The 20,235-nt window shown below is 38.4% G+C and overlaps 7 protein-coding genes across 7 annotated transcripts; 4 read left to right on the top strand and 3 right to left on the bottom strand.

Moving 5' to 3' along the window:
- Positions 1 to 139: 139 nt before the first annotated feature.
- Positions 140 to 911, bottom strand: LOC112051589 (chorion class B protein PC10-like). Its single transcript, XM_024090304.2, has 2 exons — positions 861 to 911; positions 140 to 570 (listed from the first exon to the last, which is right to left on the bottom strand). Exons 1-2 carry the CDS (start codon positions 909 to 911, stop codon positions 163 to 165), a joined length of 459 nt encoding a protein of 152 aa, XP_023946072.1. The 3' UTR covers positions 140 to 162.
- Positions 912 to 1,222: 311 nt separating this feature from the next.
- On the top strand, positions 1,223 to 1,927 carry LOC112051596 (chorion class A protein Ld12-like). Its single transcript, XM_024090312.2, has 2 exons — positions 1,223 to 1,361; positions 1,451 to 1,927. Exons 1-2 carry the CDS (start codon positions 1,311 to 1,313, stop codon positions 1,727 to 1,729), a joined length of 330 nt encoding a protein of 109 aa, XP_023946080.2. The 5' UTR covers positions 1,223 to 1,310; the 3' UTR covers positions 1,730 to 1,927.
- A 2,007-nt stretch (positions 1,928 to 3,934) lies between these two features.
- On the bottom strand, positions 3,935 to 8,883 carry LOC112051592 (uncharacterized). The gene is made up of 6 exons (XM_052887013.1): positions 8,833 to 8,883; positions 8,476 to 8,743; positions 5,635 to 5,761; positions 4,778 to 4,844; positions 4,338 to 4,430; positions 3,935 to 4,247 (listed from the first exon to the last, which is right to left on the bottom strand). Exons 1-6 carry the CDS (start codon positions 8,881 to 8,883, stop codon positions 3,969 to 3,971), a joined length of 885 nt encoding a protein of 294 aa, XP_052742973.1. The 3' UTR covers positions 3,935 to 3,968.
- A 446-nt stretch (positions 8,884 to 9,329) lies between these two features.
- Positions 9,330 to 10,355, top strand: LOC112051583 (chorion class B protein PC10-like). The gene is made up of 2 exons (XM_024090299.2): positions 9,330 to 9,380; positions 9,852 to 10,355. The coding sequence occupies exons 1-2, from the start codon at positions 9,330 to 9,332 to the stop codon at positions 10,263 to 10,265; spliced, it is 465 nt and encodes a 154-aa protein (XP_023946067.2). The 3' UTR covers positions 10,266 to 10,355.
- A 2,706-nt stretch (positions 10,356 to 13,061) lies between these two features.
- LOC112051618 (chorion class CA protein ERA.1-like) lies at positions 13,062 to 14,307 on the top strand. The gene is made up of 2 exons (XM_052886949.1): positions 13,062 to 13,166; positions 13,710 to 14,307. The coding sequence occupies exons 1-2, from the start codon at positions 13,116 to 13,118 to the stop codon at positions 14,004 to 14,006; spliced, it is 348 nt and encodes a 115-aa protein (XP_052742909.1). The 5' UTR covers positions 13,062 to 13,115; the 3' UTR covers positions 14,007 to 14,307.
- A 3,550-nt stretch (positions 14,308 to 17,857) lies between these two features.
- On the bottom strand, positions 17,858 to 18,292 carry LOC112051597 (chorion class A protein Ld12-like). The gene is made up of 2 exons (XM_024090313.2): positions 18,242 to 18,292; positions 17,858 to 18,152 (listed from the first exon to the last, which is right to left on the bottom strand). Exons 1-2 carry the CDS (start codon positions 18,290 to 18,292, stop codon positions 17,868 to 17,870), a joined length of 336 nt encoding a protein of 111 aa, XP_023946081.2. The 3' UTR covers positions 17,858 to 17,867.
- A 759-nt stretch (positions 18,293 to 19,051) lies between these two features.
- On the top strand, positions 19,052 to 19,762 carry LOC112051580 (chorion class B protein PC10-like). Its single transcript, XM_024090295.2, has 2 exons — positions 19,052 to 19,102; positions 19,349 to 19,762. The coding sequence occupies exons 1-2, from the start codon at positions 19,052 to 19,054 to the stop codon at positions 19,760 to 19,762; spliced, it is 465 nt and encodes a 154-aa protein (XP_023946063.2).
- Positions 19,763 to 20,235: the final 473 nt, after the last annotated feature.

Raw genomic sequence — 20,235 nt, 5'->3', positions numbered from 1 at the left:
TTGCCTTGCTTACCGTTATTGTTACTTTAAGAAGGGCAACAAGACTAGGACATTAGTTACGTTCAAAAAATATTAAGTGAAAAGGGTTAAAGAATCAAATTAAAATATAAAGTTGTTTAGCTAAAGTTTATTTGTAGGACTCAAACATCTTTGTTCTTCTTCTTAGTAAAAACGTCCACATCCGCAACCATATCCGCCGTAACCGAAAGGACCGATGGCAGCGCCGGCGATACCAGCAGCTGCATAATCCTCAGTCAGCATGGCGACCTCTCCGTTGCCGCAGCCGTACGCGACCGAGCCGGAGCCGGCAGATGGCATGGCACCTTCTAGTCCCACAGTTCCCAAGAACGGCAGAGCGCCACGGACAGCGAGCTCTCCGCAGTAAGCATTCTCAGACAGCACGGACACTCCGTTCGGTGGGATAGGGGAGGCGCTGGCCACTGGGAGAGAGCCGCCGGTGAAAGCGGGTGCAGCGCCGCAGAAACCGGCAGCGCCGTAGGGAGCGCCTGCCCAAGAGCCGAGGTAGGGAGCTTCGGCCCAGCCAGCGCCGATGCACTGTCCGGAGATTGACTGCAATAATAAATATAAAATATAATTTCATCTCACACAGAAGTAGTGATTAACCTCATTTATAATTTAACAAAGATAATAAAAAGTAACACCGGAGGCTAATTCAAATTAATTTGTTTTTGAAAGTCAAGTCTGTAAGTAGGTAGTGATTCAAGAGGTACCATTTAATCGTAAGGCAGCGAGAAGAACTCTCAAGTATGCTTGCAGTAGCTCTATACGAAACTGAATCCACGTAAATCAAAAGAAAATTTAAAACATAATATTAACAGAGTTTCAAAGTCTTTATTCACCTGCATTATAACAGCCTGAGCGCATACGAAAAGTAAAGCCTTGGCGAACATTTTGGATTGTTTATTACTCGAGTGTGAACTAGAGAATGGATTTAAAACTGAATAATTGTATTTTATACTAAACAGGTCGTTAGTCTTTATCACTATTGTGAAAATTAAGAAATAGGTTACAGTACTAACCTACTAACGGCTTATAGTTTTGTTGTACGTGACATTATATGGATATATTTTAACGATACCTACCATACAAAATAGCGATAGATAAGTTTTTCTATTAATAGTTTAGTAATTAATAGGTAAACAGTGTTTTTAAAATTAAATAGTTAGTTTGATATTGTTTCGAAATTGTGATGTCCCACACTAAATGTTGGAAATACATTAGTATAAAAGCGTTAACGGGTTCAGTATGATCATTGTATTCTCGTCTCTGTACAATACTAACACTTCAACATGAACTCCTTCGCTGTTCTCCTGCTCTGCGTCCAAGCTTGCTTGGTACAGGTAAATATCAAAAGAAATTTTAATATCGTTCTCTTGTTAAGACAATTGTTTTTGGACTATTTGTATATTTAAATTGTCATATTTTTCAGTCCGTGTTCGGGCAATGCTACGGCGGTATCGGGTACGCGCCCGCTTTCGCCGCGCCCTTCGCCGCCCCCGCTCTCGCCGCGCCGGCCGCGTGCGGGCCAGCCTACGGCGGCGAGGGTATCGGCGACGTGGCGGTCGGCGGCCAGCTGCCGGTCGCCGGCACCACGCTAGTCTGTGGACAAGTGCCGATCCTGGGCGCCGTGGAGTTCGGAGGCATCGTGCCGGCCGGCGGCGAGGTGTCCATTGCCGGCAAGTGCGCCTGCGGCTGCAGAGGATACTGATCAACGACTATCTAGTCCCAAATAATAATTGAACAAATAAAAGCATTTTTACAAATTCCTTTCTATTATTTATTTATTCAGAAATTTTGAGATGAAACGAACCCTTACATCTCCTTGGTACTTTGGTATTATAACCGAATTTCGGTCAAAATTGCCAATCTACATCCGCGGTTTGAGCTGTGTGGATTAGACATTAACCTTGCCTTTTATGTAAAAGTACCTACAGAAAAGCTCAATACTAAATTGTAATAAATAGCCTTCTAGTTGTAATAGTATCTGAGCTAAACCACAGACGAACAGACAAACATGGCGAAACTATAAGGGTTCCTTGTTGACTAAGAAGCCCTAAGAAGGGACCATAAATAATCCCACGTTAATCGAGCTCATATAAGAATATGTTGGAATGATGACAAGAGGCCTAATGAAGTGACGTTGGTTCCCTGGTAAATGGAACTGGTCCTAATGCGGGATGCTTATTGCCTTGACAGACTGGCACCTTATCGTATATACCTAATGGGAGAAGGAATAGAGACAGTAGTAGTATTTTTAACCGACTTCAAAAAAAGGAGGAGGTTCTCAATTCAACGTATGTGTTTTTTTTTTATTTTTTTTTAATGTTCGTTCCCTCATAACTTCGTCATTTCTAAATAAATTTTGTAAATTTTTATTTTGTTTGAAAGAGTATACTTCCAGATTGGTTTCATTAATTTTTGGTGAAAATCTGTTCAGTATTTTGTGTTAAAATGAAAATAACGAAATTGCCCCTACTGTTCATCCACTATGCACACTAAAAAGAGAAAAATAAAACATTTTTAAAGTTCTTTCAGAAAAGGCTTTAATTAATAAGTCACTGGCTTGGCACTGCCTTCAAAGTGCAAAGTCGGTTATTTTTTTTTTGTTAAAAAGATTTTATAATATTTACTATTTGCTGATGCCACACTAATTTCAAATACTGACATAGGCACCTAAATAAAATATATTCTTTGAAATGTAAATGTGATGTAGGCATGATATGGCAAATATTTCGCATGTCACATTGGTTTACTGTACATAACTGTATACATAGTTATTTATTATATTTGTTTATTTATTTGAGTGTAAGTTTTATGTATTTATTGTATTGCACATTATGTACAAATACATTACTTCTTTAAGTTAGGTAGCCTGGAAGATATCAAGGTCACGGCAAGTGACAATATACAATCCGAATGAAGAAAAAACGTAAAGTCTGTGGTAGTCCCACGGAACTCCAAATCGAAATTACGAAAATTAAGAAAACGAATACAGAAAACGAGTGTATGCCGCCAACCTTACTCGTGCTTTTGTGTTTTGAAAATCTTAATTTATTTGTTTTTTCTCATTTGGTTTTTTCTTTGCGTCACTCAGTTTACAAAATGGAGAACTTGAAATATCGCGTTATTTACTAGTACTAGTTCTAACAGCTTCGCGCGTAGTTATACGCAAATTGTTATTGAATACAATCTTTAGACATAAATAAAATTGAAGTTTATCTCTGTGATTTCGAAATAAATGTTCTTTAAGTGTACACGCTACGAAAACATAATCAAACTTATTAAAATTTTTGTCTGTGCGGTGCGGTGCGGATTTTCACCCATCTCCTAACAAGTTAGCCCGCTTCCATCTTAGATTGCATCATCACTTACCATCAGGTGAGATTGTAGTTAAGGGCTAACTTGTAAAGAATAAAAAAAATATATATAATTTTGGTTACACACAATCATAAATTTTTACTGCAGTGTCCCTGGTGAGTTGTTATCGCTTACGCGCAGCACTACTACAAACAACTACAGCACTACTAGTTATCTAAATCTAATTTGAATAGTTTGAAAAAATCCCTAGTGCGACCAAGTTATATATATTTCGGTTTTTTCAATTTTTTTTATCTTGAATCAGTTTTTTTCAATGTTGTAGCTGCTGTAGTTGAGGTTTGTACATTGGTATAAAAATTGTGTCTCTATTCTTTATAATTACAAAGTTGCTGGTAAATTCTGTAGTAAAACTGTATTTAAAAAATTTTAAAGCATATTGCAACTTTTTTCTTAGAAAATATGTATTACAATATTAGCATTGCCAATTTTATAATTGCCATAAGTAATGCAGTCGTTTACAATTAAGGCTTTGATTTTACTATTGACTCTTATTAAATACTTAGTAAAAATACAAGGATTGTCGGATAATCTTTTATTTGCTCAATTCATTTAGATTCGTTAGTCGCTTTTCAGTATCCTCTGCAGCCGCAGGCGCACTTGCCGGCAATGGACACCTCGCCGCCGGCCGGCACGATGCCTCCGAACTCCACGGCGCCCAGGATCGGCACTTGTCCACAGACTAGCGTGGTGCCGGCGACCGGCAGCTGGCCGCCGACCGCCACGTCGCCGATACCCTCGCCGCCGTAGGCTGGCCCGCACGCGGCCGGCGCGGCGAGAGCGGGGGCGGCGAAGGGCGCGGCGAAAGCGGGCGCGTACCCGATACCGCCGTAGCATTGCCCGAACACGGACTGAAAAATATGACAATTTAAATATACAAATAGTCCAAAAACAATTGTCTTAACAAGAGAACGATATTTAAAATTTCTTTTGATATTTACCTGTACCAAGCAAGCTTGGACGCAGAGCAGGAGAACGGCGAAGGAGTTCATGTTGAAGTGTTTGTATTGTACAGAGACGAGAATACAATGACCCTAAAGAACTCGTCAATGCTTTTATACCGACTCTAATTCCAACATTCCGTTTGGCATATCCAAATTTTGTAATAAAATAAAATTCTGATTATCAATGTAATGAATAAAGAATGTTGATGATTTTTTAAATTTTAAAAACATGGGTATTAATTGTTTTGTGTCAAAAGTTTTCTTTCGTTTGTTTACTTCGAGTAGCATGGCACACTGACATAATAAAGGTTATCTTTGAGTAAAAAGTCACGTCCGATCGAACAGTGGTTCAATATTTTTTTTTTTATTAATTTACACAATAGTGATAAGGGTTTTGAACTACATTGTATAAAAGGTTGTTTTTCAGATTTAAATACATTCTCAAGTTCATACTCCAGCAATTCAAAATGATCGCTAAAGTCGTACTCTTTGTCTGCGCTCAGGCTGTAGTAATGCAGGTTGGTAAAGTCCATTGTATTCAATATTTAGCTTTCTTGAATTTTGATTTTATTTGTTTTATAAATAACTAGCGGACGCCCCCGACTTCGTGCGCGTGAAACTTGATGTAAACTTTCAACTACCTCTATCATACCCCTACCCTGCCCCTACCCTAAGTTGAAATTTTTCCTTAATGTTCTTTGCTATAAACCTCACGGAGCCCGAAACCTTTCCAACGAATGCAAAACCGTGGAAATCGGTTCGTGCGTTCTGGAGTTATAGCGTCAGGAAGGAAAACCCGACTTATTTTTATATAGTAGATTAAATTAAAACCTTTACCTAATAATGATAAAGCAGCTGGAAAATTTGTTAATAATATTTATTCCCAAGTGGTGATAAGTTTATTCCCAAGTGTTCCAGAACAGTTACTCAAACACCCGACCCAATAATATGATTGATTTTATAAAATTTGTTATTTTTGCAAAATTTTAATTACCAATATTAACAAAAAGATACATATTATTATAGCCATTAATTTGGGCAGAATCAATTCCCTAAATAAATGTTCTAGTATTTATCTCTTAATATTTTATTTTTAATATTTCAGTCCATCTCCGGACAGTGCATCGGCGCTGGCTGGGCTGAAGCTCCCTACCTCGGCTCTTGGGCAGGCGCTCCCTACGGTGCCGCCGGTTTCTGCGGCGCTGCACCCGGTTTCTCCGGCGGCTCTCTCCCAGTAGCCAGCGCCTCCCCTATCCCACCAAACGGAGTGTCCGTGCTGTCTGAGAACGCTTACTGCGGAGAGCTCGCTGTCCGCGGCGCTCTGCCGTTCTTGGGAACTGTGGGACTAGAGGGCGCCATGCCGTCTGCTGGATCCGGTTCGGTCGCGTACGGCTGCGGCAACGGAGAGGTCGCCATGCTGACTGAGGACATCGGTGCTGCCGCTTATGCTCCGTTCGGATACGGATACGGATACGAAGGTCGCGCTGGATGCGGATGCGGACGTTTCTACTAAAAGTGAACTGTGAAGATATTTGAAATAAACGGATCAATAAAGAGAGTTGAAACAATCAAAAACTTCATTTCATTTTTATGTTACGAGTCTGACGTTAATTCGACAACAGTCACTTACTATAAACATGAGAAATCGTTTTAAATTCTTATATTTTCGATATTTTATTAGCGACTGTTATGAAACACAAACAGTTGAGTAAAATTGTTATAGTATTTTAATTAAATTGTTAAATTTGGTTATATGTTTGAACAGTCTGAGGCAAATTTTAATAATGTCCTTTAAAAAAAAGTTCTTTCTATTGATGTAGAAAGAGTAGGTCTCGCGCTACTATTACTACTATAAAGAATAGAAGAAACCCAAGAAATCAAAGAAACCATCCTACACCAATAGAAAAATACAACGAAATCCTACACGCTTTTATTTATTTTATATTCTGCAGATATAGTTCAACAAATAATTCACTCTAAATATCATGCATATGATAATTGACTGATGACTCTGACATCTGACATATGATGATTGATTGACTGATGATTTACAGCTGTACTATCATTTCAAGCCAGAAAAGCTTAATGAGGCAGTAAGCTTTGTTAACGAAGACTTGAGTAGGATATTAGCTTGGTCAAATCGTAATTCACTAGTTTTAAGTTTATGTTCATGGGTCAGAACCCATTAACATAAACTTTGACTTTGATCTATTGACAAGTAACTACGTACGGTTGATCCAGTTTTTTATATCAGTATTGGAGGTAACGTCATTGACAAAGTCGACCTGTACCGGCTCTTAAATCTATAGAGTCGAAGTCGAACAAGCGCGTAATTTAGGATTGTTAATGGACGCAGGTTTGAGGTTCGAAGATTACATAGCGGAAGTAGTTCGGAACTGTTTTTACAGACTTAAGGTGTTTTATACAATTCGTGACTATCTGTCCATTGAATTACATTCACAGCTGGTAGAGGCTTTGGTGCTGTCTAAACTAAACTACGTCTATGTTGTGTTTGGACCTCGACTTTTGTCTTACACAGAGAGTGCAGAATGTATGTGCAAGGTTTTGTTATGACATTACTCCTACGAGTAGAAGTCATGTTACTCCTTTCCTTTATAGCCACCAACTGCTGAAACTGAGATCTAGGAGGAAGTTGCATCTTGCAGGTCTTCTCTTTGGCGTTGTTACACAGGGCAAGTCACTGTATTTAATTTATAACTTAAATTGGTCTGATAACGGTTCTTCGAAGTTATCGTAATGTGCTTGGAGTCCCTCCTCATCGTACTGCTGCATTTAGGGGCTCATTTACTTACTCAGCAACAAGATGCTGGAACAATATTCCTGCTCCTATAAAAAAACTTTAAAAGCTAAATATAACAAGCAACTTTTAAAAATATTAACTGATTAAACAGGATCTTGTTGCAGAGTTTTTATTTCTTTAGTAGAGATTTTCTATTTACTGTGGATTACATTTATTTATTTATTTATCTATTTTTAATTTGCTAAATTCAATTAAATGTTTTTCATATAAATTTATTTTTTATTAATATAAAATATTGATATAAACGATTGCTTAAATATTGTAAAAAATCATTTTTATTTTTTAACCGTAAATAAATACTTCCAAAAAGGTTTTTTATTTAGTCCTGTTAAAATTATATTCGTAGGTAGTTATAACATAATGTTGTTTAATATATCTAATTATTATGTAATTGTTATAGTTTCTTAAATTTAGTAAAATACTCTTATTTTTTAATTTAGTTGTATTATAATTTAACAATTATTAATTTTAATTTGTTTGACGGCCCCCGTGGCGCAGCGGTAAGCGCGGTGGATTTACAAGACGGAGGTCCTGGATTCGATCCCCGGCTGGGCTGATTGAGGTTTTCTTAATTGCTCCAGGTCTGGCTGGTGGGAGGCTACGGCCGTCGCTAGTTACCACCCTATCGACAAAGACATACCACCAAGCGATTTAGCTTTACGGTATGATGTCGCGTAAAAAACCGAAAGGGGTGTGGATTTTCATCCTCCTTCTGACAAGTTAGCCCGCTTCCATCTTAGATTGCATCATCACTCACCATCAGGTGAGATAGTAGTCAAGGGCTAACTTGAAAAGAATAAAAAAAACGGTTTAAGTTAAATTTATAATACTTTTATGTCGCTGCGTGGCTATGTATGGTGTCACCTAAATGAGGTGAAAATCAGTGCTCTAGCATTTGCTTGGATCATTCAGCAAAATGCTGAGCTGGTACCTTTTTCAAGGTTGTGCCAAACTTTGGAAAAAATATTTCGTTAGGATGTCTAGTAAAAATGTGGCTTACTAAATGTTTATAGTCAAAATCTAGTAAAAGTACCTACTTGGAAAAGGAAAATATATAAATCTTGTTGAATAATACTGAGATAAAGTTGGTATTGAAAAAAATCATCAATCGGTGAAGTGCGAAACACGGAACACTACATTGCGCTTTGCCCGACACATACTTGACCTGTTTTATTCACCTTTGAAGCTAAAAAAGAGATTCATCTAAAATAACGAATCATATTCAAAGAAGAAAAAAGCATGATGTAAAAGTAAATGCGTTTATTTATCACATTCAGTTAGATTTGATATTCGTTGATCAGTATCCTCTGCAGCCGCAGGCGCACTTGCCGGCAATGGACACCTCGCCGCCGGCCGGCACGATGCCTCCGAACTCCACGGCGCCCAGTATCGGCACTTGTCCACAGACTAGCGTGGTGCCGGCGACCGGCAGCTGGCCGCCGAACGCCACGTCGCCGATACCCTCGCCGCCGTAGGCTGGCCCGCACGCGGCCGGCGCGGCGAGAGCGGGGGCGGCGAAGGGCGCGGCGAAAGCGGGCGCGTACCCGATACCGCCGTAGCCACAGCACTGCCCGAACACGGACTGAAATACATGACAATTTAAATATACAAATAGTCCAAAAACACTTGTTTTATCAAGAGAACGATATAGAACATTCTTTTGATTTTTACCTGTACCAAGCAAGCTTGGACGCAGAGCAGGAGAACAGCGAAGGAGTTCATGTTGAAGTGTTTGTATTGGGCAGAGACGAGAATACAATGGTCCTAATGAACTCGTGGATGCTTTTATATCCTTTAAAATGATTCGAATATATAGGTAATGTTGGGTTTCATAATTTTATAACAATATAAAATCGTGTCTACAAACGTAATTAAAAATGTTACTATTAATTTTTATAAGCAAAGATTGGTGATGTGCCTGTCTAGTATTATTTCGGAGAAATTTTCTTTTACTACTTTAGTTGGTATGCATAGTGACATAATAGAGGCTATTTATCTATGCAATTTAAAAAGTCACGTCCGATGGAACAGTGGGTTTTGGGTTGGGTATTTTTTCCAATAATTTACACAATTGTGATAATAAGGGTTTGGAACTACATTATATAAATGGTTGTTTTTTCGATTTAAGTACATTCTCAAGTTCATACTCGAGCAATAAGCAACTCAAAATGATCGTTAAAACTGTACTCTTTGTCTGCGCTCAGGCTTTAGTGATGCAGGTTGGTAAAGCCACTGTACTTAATTTATTTAGTTGCCTTCTAAAACTTTTGTTGTTTTTGAATTAATTAAGGTAAACATTTTCCCTCCTTATTAGAGGGCACTGCAGTGCCCCCTGCCAAGTCCAGGAACTAGGCAAAAATATAATAAAATTTATATAAAGCCGGATAAAAGTTGTAAATAAAGATTTACTGACACCAAGTACTTCGTTGAATGAATCAGTCACATAGTAGATTGAAGGATATTGAAAGATGTAGGGATGGACTCTCATAACTTTTTACGGCGAACGCTTCTGAGGCGTGGCAACGTTATTTTACATAGACTGATTTCTGATGGGATATTAATTAGTATATAGATTTTTTCGGTTTCAGCTCGAAAGCTTGTTAATACTTATTTGTTACATCACTTTATACCTATTGTGTTAGTCATCACTTACAATACGTTTGATTTTATCAACTTTTTTTTGTCTGCAGTCCATCTCCGGCCAGTGTATCGGCGCCGGCTGGGCTGAAGCCCCCTACCTCGGCTCTTGGGCAGGTGCTCCCTACGGTGCTGCCGGTTTCTGCGGCGCTGCGCCCGCTTTCTCCGGCGGCTCTCTCCCAGTGGCCAGCGCCTCCCCTATCCCACCGAACGGAGTGTCCGTGCTGTCTGAGAACGCTTACTGCGGAGAGCTCGCTGTCCGCGGCGCTCTGCCGTTCTTGGGAACTGTGGGACTAGAGGGCGCCCTGCCTACTGCCGGCTCCGGCTCGGTCGCGTACGGCTGCGGCAACGGAGAGGTCGCCATGCTGACTGAGGACATCGGTGCTGCCGCCTATGCTCCGTTCGGATACGGATACGGATACGAAGGTCGCGCTGGATGTGGATGCGGATGTGGACGTCTCTACTAAAGGAGATCAATAACGATATTTGAAACAGATCAATAAAGAGAACTTAAACAACATTGTATGAACTTTCTTAATTTACCTATATTATAACTAGAATCATCAAGAATTAGCATAATGATCGTCGCTTCTATAATTCAAATTCAAAATTCAAAATTCATTTATTTCAAGTAGGCTCAGTTTACAAGCACTTTTGACACGTCAGTTGACTATTTGTAAAGATTCTACCACCGGTTCGGAAGGCAGGTTCTGCTGAGAAGATACCGACAAGAAACTCAACAGTTGCTCTTTTGAAAAAGTCATACAGTATTACAATTTACATTTGATAACAATTAAATTACAATTTCTTATAGTTTTATTTCCTGTGTGAAGGTGGAAGCTGATCCAATGGCTTCAAGCACCTTTGTCGTTAAGGAACTCATCAATAGTGTCGTAACCTTGACTAAGTAAATGTTTTTTAACACATTGCTTAAAGTTGTGCATTGGCAAGTCCATCACAGTCTTGGGGATCTTGTTATAGAAGAGTACACCCAAACCCACAAAAGATTTTTTAACTCTTTGGAGACGATATGCAGAAATAACTAACTTATGCCCGTGTCTAGTAAGACGTGGGTTTAGATCTCCTTTTCGTTTGTACAAATTAATATTTTGTCTCACATAAACTATACTGTTATATATATACTGACAGGCTACTGTTAAAATGCCTATTTCTTTAAACTTTTGACGAAGGGACTCGCGTGATTTTAGTTGATATATATTTAAATTGATTAAATAATTATAAAATTGTGTCGACAACAATAACCTAATTTTGTTAATACCAATTCGTGTAAATAGTACACGGCATGCACGCGGCCTATTGCTGGAACTACTGTGCGCTGTAGTTCGGAGGTCCATAATTATCACCGGATTAGTTGAGGGTTCACTTTTACCACAGAACATGGCAAACGCTGAAGCTAACGCTGTGGTTATTTTTACAGTGCCTATGTTCTTCAGGTCGATCATGAGGATCATTTAAGAATTTAACTATGAATTTTGATTGTTATGATCACGATTGTTATGATGCACCAATTTACAAACATTTTATTTGAAAAATGAAGGACTTTCACTAAAATGTTCAAGCCCTGATCTGATTTATTACGATATACATTGTAGCAATTTGTTAAACTTGGTACCAAAATTCATCAACAACGTTGGGATCCCAAGGTGCTGGAATTGCGACCCATCACAAAAAAGCGCAGTGTTGGTCGACCCCACACCACTGTTGGACTGACGATATCAAGCGAGACCCAGGAAGTTGTTGGATGCTGGCGGCTTGAGACCGTTTCGTTTGGAAGTCCATGCAAGAGGTCTATGTCCAGCAGTAGAAGAATCAGCTTCTAAAGATGATCCAACCTAACCCCCAAAATAAACTCCTGTTATGCCTGTTATGGGTACTAAGATTTTGTCATTTTATGTTTATAAACGACATATAAATACTTATGTACTGAATAAATGATTGAATATTAATGACTTAATGAACTCATTCATTCATAACTGAATAAGTACACCCAGACACTAGAAATCAACAGTCACACAAATACTATCAACAGTCACAATAATACAGTTGTGGGAATCAAACCCACAAAGTCGTGGATGCAGAAAGCAGGGTCACTATCCACTGCGGCCGTCCAAATATATTACTAAAGGCCAGGATCGCCGAGGCCGTGCTATGCTCAGTGAGGCCATAGGTACCTGCTCCGCCATCATCACATGACGTACTTGATGAAAGGTAAGTACCATAATATTCTAATAAAAGCCATCCTGTGCCAATATATATTTTCGTTTATTCTTATTCTTTAATTGAAAAGCTGCTTTATGACTGAAGAACACTATAATTATTATTTATCAATAAAAGTATCTACAAAATTATTTTGTCTTTTAGGTAAAAAACATCACTACGTCAAATTTTATCTAAATCTATTCATTGTTTTTGCTCGAACCACATTCAAACATACCTACTAACTTTTCATTTATTTATTAGTATTATTAAAATGATATTTTGAAATAGCCGTCGTCAACGCTACTTCGTACGCGTATAATTCAGTTATTCATAAATCCCGCGGGAACCATCGAGTTTTTCAGGACAAAACTTTAAAAAAGCTTGTTCGTGTAAATAGCTTTAAGCACTTGAGAAACCCCAATTACTTTAACTTAATTTTTTTATGTGAATTGATCCTGAAGATGATTTTAGTTACTTTATTGTTATAGTCGTACAGAGTGCTCGGGAGTATTTCCCATAACTTCAAGGTGTTGACGAGTCCACTTATATGAGCCAAACTGCATAACTAAAATTTTTTTAACTAAAAAAGCTATTATGTTTTCATACAAAGTAATTCAAACAATACCGACTATCCATGCAACACACGCCTTTATCTATCCTTGCATTTTAAAATACGTAAAACATGACTACGTCATAATTATACGGATGCGTATAAGGTATTTTTAATTCATTTTCAGCAAAGAATATAACCCCAGAGTTATGGGAAACCGCAGCACAATATAAAATTACGTTGATAATTCTTGTGATATGAATTAAATTAAAATAGTTTTTTTCTCTCACAATATTTTATTAACACTATTGCGGAACACTTCCGCTACAAACGAACACAACTTGTGAATAACACTTGACTTGTTTAATGAATTGAAACAAAAAAAAATCGATACCCATGAGAAAATACAGAGATAAGCACGTAGTTAAATATTTTGAAACAATAGAAGCCCAACTTTAAGAGATAATTGCATTTGTATAAAAAGCAAGGATCGTGGTACATTAAACATTGTATTCTCGACACCGACAAATACATCAAACACTACAACATGTCTACCTTCGCCATCTTGATCCTTTGCGTCCAAGCTTGCTTGGTACAGGTAAATATCAGAAGAATTTTCTATATGTATATCTTTTTGATTCGATCACGCAGAGACATCCCGAGCATAGCTTGGTTACCCGAATGCTGCCCAACCGAGTTGGATTCGGCGGTGCACTTCTTTTTCGAAATCTGACATACCTATCTTTGCGTGATCGAATCAAAAAAGAGGAGATTGAAAAATACCAAAGCTACCGATATAGTTCACCAAGTCGCGAAGCTGAAGTGACAATGGGCGGGGATCATAGTTCGAAGAGCCGATGGACTTTGGGGTCCCAAGGTGCTGGATTGGCGACCCCGCACTAGAAAACGCAGTGGTTAACCCTACCAGCGGAACTGACACGCGAGTTGCAGAGATTCGCTGGATGCAGGCGGCTTAGGAGATCGTGATGTTTAGAAATCCCTACAAAAGGCAAAGTCCTGCAGCGGACGTCCATCGGCTGATATGATGATGATGATGATTGATTGTTCTTTTATTAGTGTTTTTTACACTAAATAGTACCTAAATAGGATCTATACATAATAAAATTATTTCATTTTGCAGACTGTGTTCGGGCAGTGCTGTGGCTACGGCGGTATCGGATACGCCCCCGCTTTCGCCGCGCCCTTCGCCGCCCCCGCTCTCGCCGCGCCGGCCGCGTACGGGGCAGCCTACGGCGGCGAGGGTATCGGCGACGTGGCGGTCGGCGGCCAGCTGCCGGTCGCCGGTATCACTCAAATCTGTGGACAAGTACCCATCACAGGCGCAGTTGAATTCGCAGGTCCTGTGAAAGCATCCGGTTCTGTTACCATCACTGGCAGATGTACTTGCGGATGCGGGTGTGGAGGTGGTTATTACTGAAAATGAAAATAATTTAATTTATTATACTTTTTGTAATTCGCCGCCAAGTTAGTTACTTATAATGATAGTTTATCAAAACATTAATATTGATGACTAAAATAAACATTGTAATGTAATTTATCAACAAATTTTAACTGAACAGATTTTTATTGAATTTATATTTAGATGCGTCAAAAATTAAAAATTCATCAGCTATAAATTCTAATATAAATTTATTGCGAACTTAACAATATCTTATTCATAATTATATCACCAATGGTAAAAAACTATTGTGTGTATTGTGATGTAAGTCTATATTAAATAAAGTATAGGAAACATATTTCGCCTTTTCTATTAAAATCCATAAACACGGACGGCTTCCGTGGCGCAGTGGATTTATATGACGGAGGTCCTGGGTTCGATCCCCGGCTGGACCGATTGAAGTTTTCTTAAATTGTCCAGGTCTGGTCAAGTAGTAAACGTAGAAGATTTTCAATAGTGTATAAGAAATTATATTTAATATGTAATTATATTTTTTATTACTATATTATATTATTTACTGTGTCATGATCATCATCATCATTAAGAGCCGATAAACGTCCACTGCTGGACATGGGCCTTCCTTGCATAGACTTCCTACAACCTGCCTAATGTCCTCGGTCTACCGGGGGGGTTCACCAACACCGCGCTCTCCGGTGCGGGGTCGCCATTCCAGCGGGAACCATGATTTTTTCCGGGGTAAAAAGTAGCCTATATTTTAATCCAGAGTAAAATCAATTTCCATTCCAAATTGCAACCAAATCGCTTCAGTAGCCGCAGCGCTAAGGAGGAATAAACATACACACTTACACACAAACTTTCACAGTTATAACTTAGTGTGAAGTGTTATTAATTGAAGTTTATTACTGCCAACAATGGCAGCGACATAAACACAGCTTGTGTGCTGATAAACAATTACAACAAGAAATTCCCTGCTGTCGACAAATTATTTACAAAGCATAACTAATCCTGTATAACATTGGCGGCGTCGGCAAACTTCGGTCTACGCCGTAGCGATACGTGCATGGTACACATGGTTTTTATTGTGGCTTGCCGCTTTTTCGTCCGCTAACCTAAAGAGGGATGGAACAACTGTAAAAATAGGTCAAGCCTAGGCCACTTAGGTCAAAATGTATAAATAAACAAACAAGCATAAATAATGTTCAATTATTAATTTGATGTCGAGCCAAACAGTGGGTTGATATTTTGTTCTATAGCAAATGTTTGTCAAAACGTCATGTTTTATCAGAATTAGAATCATTTATTTGCAAGAAACATTACATTTAGTCATATAAAGATGTTCTTATGTGATAACAATGTTTCACCATAAATAGGTATACAAATATTTAATTAATAAACTAAAATTATATAAATTAAAATTAAATAACATAAAGTTAATAGAAACAAAATTACAACTATTTTTCCAAGCATCACTCTTCTATGATGTAATTAACATTTTTGTATTGGTTTTTTTTTAAGAATTTTAAGAGTGTAAGCATTTAATTTTTTCACTCTGACTTATTATAGGTATTTTTTTATGTTTACCTACTTGATACTCAGTCCGTTTTACAGACAAATTAATCATTATTATTAAGTAGAGAAAGAACTTTCAAAATCGGTTCAGAAGAATCAGAGATTACCCCATATAATACCACAAAACTTCTATAATCTTTACTATTTATTTACTTTGTTATTATTTTTATAATCGAGCCTATCTACTAACTTATGTTAATTCAAATGATATTTTTGTAATTTATTTTCTTCCTACTAAGCAATTTATATTTAAACCTGAATTAGCGAGCGGCGAATTAGCGATGACTCATTCCTACATATCGTAGGTATAACCTATTGACACACTAATTTCTAGTAAAAACAAATGATGTTATCGTCACGTAGCACACATGGCAATTACTCAATGAGTTTTCATCAACTGGACCTATTGATAAAGCAACTCGCGCATGGTACATTTTGTTTTATCATTGACAAATCATATTCAGCTCAATGTTGAGCACGAGTCTCCTTTCAGAACAAGAGAGCAGAGTAGAGAATATAGAAGTTTCTCAGGTTTCCTCACGATGTTTTCCTTCGTCGTTTGAGAGACGTGATAATTAATTTCTTAAAGGGCGGAGTCGCATACCCCGGTCTGGACGGGATTCGAACTTACGCTACGCCCTCCGAATCGAAGGCAGAGCTCATATCCACTGGGCTATCACGTCTCAGACATTTCGTATAATCGATTGAAATGTCAATTTTTTTTTCAAATAAGTACATCACGTATTAAAATGTCTTGATTGAAAAAATTATCAAATTTTTCGAGGCGACATAAAAACTTAAATTTTTAAATATTTTTAACAATACGAGCCATTATGGTTTATATTTTATCGTTTTATGACGTCACAGTACACCTAAACCTTAACAAACGGTTTGTCAAAATTATTAGTTATTAATCAGTTTGACATTTATTCTTTTAGTACATCAAGTGACTTTGTGACGTCACAAAACGAACGACAGCTTTAGGGACTTTTGGAATAATTGTTAAAACACATATAATTAAGTTTTCTATGGAATCCTTAAGTTTTATTGATTAATATCGATATATTTCGGAGCCTTATTCCGTGTACTACCTATTACGAAATTGTTTATATTTAATTTAATATGAGTTAACTACCCTATTATTGAGTTTAAACTGTGGTTGCTTTGGTAGGTAAAAGGCCCAAGATCCTCAACCGTCCAAATAAATAAAGCGATTTTTTTTAATGTATTTGATTGCCTATATGGTTTCGGATCACGGATTCTCGGTTCCTTTAGACGTTCGCGACCCAATCACGCATGTCCAAGTAACGATTGGGAGATTTGATCAATCGCGATCGACACAGATCTAGTGCGGCTAAAAAAGGTAACAAACTGAATTTGAAGAAATTGGCCCTAAGCCTAAAGAAGTCAATTTATTTTTTTGCAATTTCAGTTTAACAAGAAACTGTAAACCGCGTTTACTTCTACTTTTAATATTTTTTTTTAGTTTAAGTTTAGGGCTTTTATTTAATTACATAGTACTAGCTACTTGTTTGTTTAATTGTGAAATAAAAACTAATTTTATGCCAGGAACTCACACAACGAAAACTCAATAAAAACACAGCGAGTCGCGAAGTTGAAGTGGCAATGCGCAGGACACATAGTTCAAAGAGCCGATGGACGTTGGGGTCCCAAGTTGCTAGAATGGCGTGTTGGTCGATTCCCCACTGGATTGATGGACCGAGGACATCAAGCGAGTTGCAGGGAGCCGCTGGATGCTGGCGGCCTGAGACCGTGATATTTGGAAGTCTATACAAAAGGCCTATGTCCAGCAGTGGATGTCCATCGGCTGATAATGATGATGATGATGATGCCAGGAATTAGTTCCATTATAACATAAAAGTAAAAATGTTTAAATGTGAACTAACTCGAAAAAAATTATTAACCTGTTTATTTTTATTTTAATAAAAAGATTTATGGACTGATCTTAACCAAACATAGCTAAGAAGCACTTCAAAAAAAAACTGGCTTTCAAATGAAAAAACCGCATCGAAATCGGTCCATCCGTTTGAGAGACACACACAGACAGACATCAACGTCAATCGTCTTAGTCTTATCGACGTTAAACACTCCTCTATTTTCGTCGGAGTTCTAAATAAGAGTAAGTATCTCAATAGTAATCGTTTCAGAGATAAAAGGTCACAAACTCACAACATTATACCTATTCTTGAGCTGCAGTGTAAGTAAAATTTAAGTAAAATTTCAAACAATTATGGTGAAATATTCATTTTATTTGCTCAATTTATAAGGTCACAATTCGATAGTCGCTTTTCAGTATCCTCTGCAGCCGCAGGCGCACTTGCCGGCAATGGACACCTCGCCGCCGGCCGGCACGATGCCTCCGAACTCCACGGCGCCCAGGATCGGCACTTGTCCACAGACTAGCGTGGTGCCGGCGACCGGCAGCTGGCCGCCGACCGCCACGTCGCCGATACCCTCGCCGCCGTAGGCTGGCCCGCACGCGGCCGGCGCGGCGAGAGCGGGGGCGGCGAAGGGCGCGGCGAAAGCGGGCGCGTACCCGATACCGCCGTAGCCACAGCACTGCCCGAACACGGACTGAAATACAGGACAATTTCAATATACAAATAGTTCAAAAACACTTGTGTTAGCAAGAGAACATTAAAAAGAATTCTTTTGATATTTACCTGTACCAAGCAAGCTTGGACGCAGAGCAGGAGAACAGCGAAGGAGTTCATGTTGAAGTGTTTGTATTGTACAGAGACGAGAATACAATGATCCTAATGAACTCCTCGATGCTTTTATACTGACTCTATATCATGTCCCTTGATGCGAAATTCATTATTTCGAAAGTCTACGTGTTCATTAGTGTATTATAGAATCCTATTTTTTATTATAATAAATCCTATTATAAACGCGAATGTTTGTATGGATGTTCGTCGCTCTTCTTAATTGATTTCGAGACATTTGAAAGCGAGAAAGATTATACCGTAAATTAACACATAGGTTACTTTATTCCGGAAACCTCCATGGTTCTCGAGGGGTAAACTAAATGTCACGCGGACGAAGTCGCGGGCATTATGTATTAAAATAGTATACAAAAGATTTTAAAATACAAAGGGTTGCAGCAGAGTAGCTTTGGCTATTGTTACATGAACGGATTTAGTTGAAATTTTAGTGCGATGTCAGCCTTAGCTCTCTGTTGTAGACCAGGACCCCGGTATTACCACCAAGATCCTGGCTTCGGGTTCTGTACTATGTAAATATAAAAAAAATCATTTACGAAACATACTAATTTCTAGAAAAATAAATATATTTTTCATTTATGAGAGAAAATAATAGGGTGGTGGAAAATCACGTTTCCTCGTCGGAATTAAATATATTGAATTACATAACATGTACATTATGATAAGGTTATAACTCCTTCTTGTATATAAGTCCATAGTTTAGTGTTTGAAATCATTCTCAGGTTTACCTCAAAGAATAAACTATACAAAATGGTCTTCAAAGCCGCACTCTTCGTCTGCGCTCAGGCGCTTGTTCTGCAGGTTAGTTGAAACTACCACAGATTACAAAGTTACTAATAATTAATAAACCACTATTTAAAATATTTTAAAATTCAATTTAAATAAGTTAACATGAATATAAAATATTTTAAATACAATACTACTACTACTACGAGTATTTACCTATATTTTTCATAATTTCCTTTTGTGTACATTACATTAGACTTCTAATTAGTACACACATTCGTATTAATAAATACTTGATTATTTTAAATTTGTTATTTGCAGTCCATCTCCGGCCAGTGTATCGGCGCCGGCTGGGCCTCCGCCCCGTACCTCGGCTCTTGGGTAGGCGCTCCCTACGGCGCTGCCGGTTTCTGCGGCGCCGCGCCCGCTTTCTCCGGCGGCTCTCTCCCAGTGGCCAGCGCCTCCCCTATCCCACCGAACGGAGTGTCCGTGCTGTCTGAGAACGCTTACTGCGGAGAGCTCGCTGTCCGCGGCGCTCTGCCGTTCTTGGGAACTGTGGGACTAGAGGGCGCCCTGCCTACTGCCGGCTCCGGCTCGGTCGCGTACGGCTGCGGCAACGGAGAGGTCGCCATGCTGACTGAGGACATCGGTGCTGCCGCCTATGCTCCGTTCGGATACGGATACGGATACGAAGGTCTCGCTGGATGCGGATGCGGATGTGGACGTATCTACTAAAAAAAAAAACAACTACGATGTATTAGATGAGTCATAAACCGATCAATAAACAAAATTGAAGCAATCAAAAATGCATTTTGAAATTACTTATGGATATTTAATTAGGTACTTACTATTTAACTATACTATCTAATAGGCCGGTCAATCTAGACCAAAAAATGAGATTTAAGGTACATTCAATCCCAACAAGCCGAACATCAGTAAAATTGTTCAAAACATACTAAAAACAATGTTTAAAAGTTCCCCATCATTCCCGTGTACCTACCTCACCTACCTCAGACAAAAATTGTAGATCATAGAATGTTCTATAAAAAGTGTATCAATATTTTTTTCTTACGAGCCACCGTTACTGAGATATAACGATTCAAAAATATATAATGCATATAGGTAAAAAATAATTAATCAGACAGCAGCAGATTCTGCTAGGTATTTGATGAAATGCAAATGTCATCTTACGAATATTATAAACGCGA

Source organism: Bicyclus anynana, chromosome 18, assembly GCF_947172395.1.
Source record: "Bicyclus anynana chromosome 18, ilBicAnyn1.1, whole genome shotgun sequence".
In the NCBI taxonomy this organism is placed as follows: domain Eukaryota; kingdom Metazoa; phylum Arthropoda; class Insecta; order Lepidoptera; family Nymphalidae; genus Bicyclus; species Bicyclus anynana.
The sequence above is the reverse complement of the archived record's forward strand: the minus strand, read 5'-3'. Positions and strand labels throughout refer to the sequence as shown.

Bases quoted from the DNA above. Each gene is read 5' to 3' on its own strand.
- LOC112051589 (XM_024090304.2), bottom strand. From the start codon at position 911: ATGTTCGCCAAGGCTTTACTTTTCGTATGCGCTCAGGCTGTTATAATG. The intron at 571-860 runs GTGAATAAAGAC...TTATTATTGCAG, and splicing joins CTCAGGCTGTTATAATGCAG to TCAATCTCCGGACAGTGCAT.
- LOC112051592 (XM_052887013.1), bottom strand. From the start codon at position 8,883: ATGAACTCCTTCGCTGTTCTCCTGCTCTGCGTCCAAGCTTGCTTGGTA. The intron at 4,845-5,634 runs GTAAGCGTTCTC...GCATTACTACAG, and splicing joins CGGACAGCGAGCTCTCCGCA to CCTGAGCGCAGACAAAGAGT. The intron at 4,431-4,777 runs GTATTTAAATCT...CGAGTTCTTTAG, and splicing joins TGGAGTATGAACTTGAGAAT to GGTCATTGTATTCTCGTCTC.
- LOC112051618 (XM_052886949.1), top strand. From the start codon at position 13,116: ATGTCTACCTTCGCCATCTTGATCCTTTGCGTCCAAGCTTGCTTGGTA. The intron at 13,167-13,709 runs GTAAATATCAGA...TTCATTTTGCAG, and splicing joins TCCAAGCTTGCTTGGTACAG to ACTGTGTTCGGGCAGTGCTG.
- LOC112051597 (XM_024090313.2), bottom strand. From the start codon at position 18,292: ATGAACTCCTTCGCTGTTCTCCTGCTCTGCGTCCAAGCTTGCTTGGTA. The intron at 18,153-18,241 runs GTAAATATCAAA...CCTGTATTTCAG, and splicing joins TCCAAGCTTGCTTGGTACAG to TCCGTGTTCGGGCAGTGCTG.
- LOC112051596 (XM_024090312.2), top strand. From the start codon at position 1,311: ATGAACTCCTTCGCTGTTCTCCTGCTCTGCGTCCAAGCTTGCTTGGTA. The intron at 1,362-1,450 runs GTAAATATCAAA...CATATTTTTCAG, and splicing joins TCCAAGCTTGCTTGGTACAG to TCCGTGTTCGGGCAATGCTA.
- LOC112051580 (XM_024090295.2), top strand. From the start codon at position 19,052: ATGGTCTTCAAAGCCGCACTCTTCGTCTGCGCTCAGGCGCTTGTTCTG. The intron at 19,103-19,348 runs GTTAGTTGAAAC...TGTTATTTGCAG, and splicing joins CTCAGGCGCTTGTTCTGCAG to TCCATCTCCGGCCAGTGTAT.
- LOC112051583 (XM_024090299.2), top strand. From the start codon at position 9,330: ATGATCGTTAAAACTGTACTCTTTGTCTGCGCTCAGGCTTTAGTGATG. The intron at 9,381-9,851 runs GTTGGTAAAGCC...TTTTGTCTGCAG, and splicing joins CTCAGGCTTTAGTGATGCAG to TCCATCTCCGGCCAGTGTAT.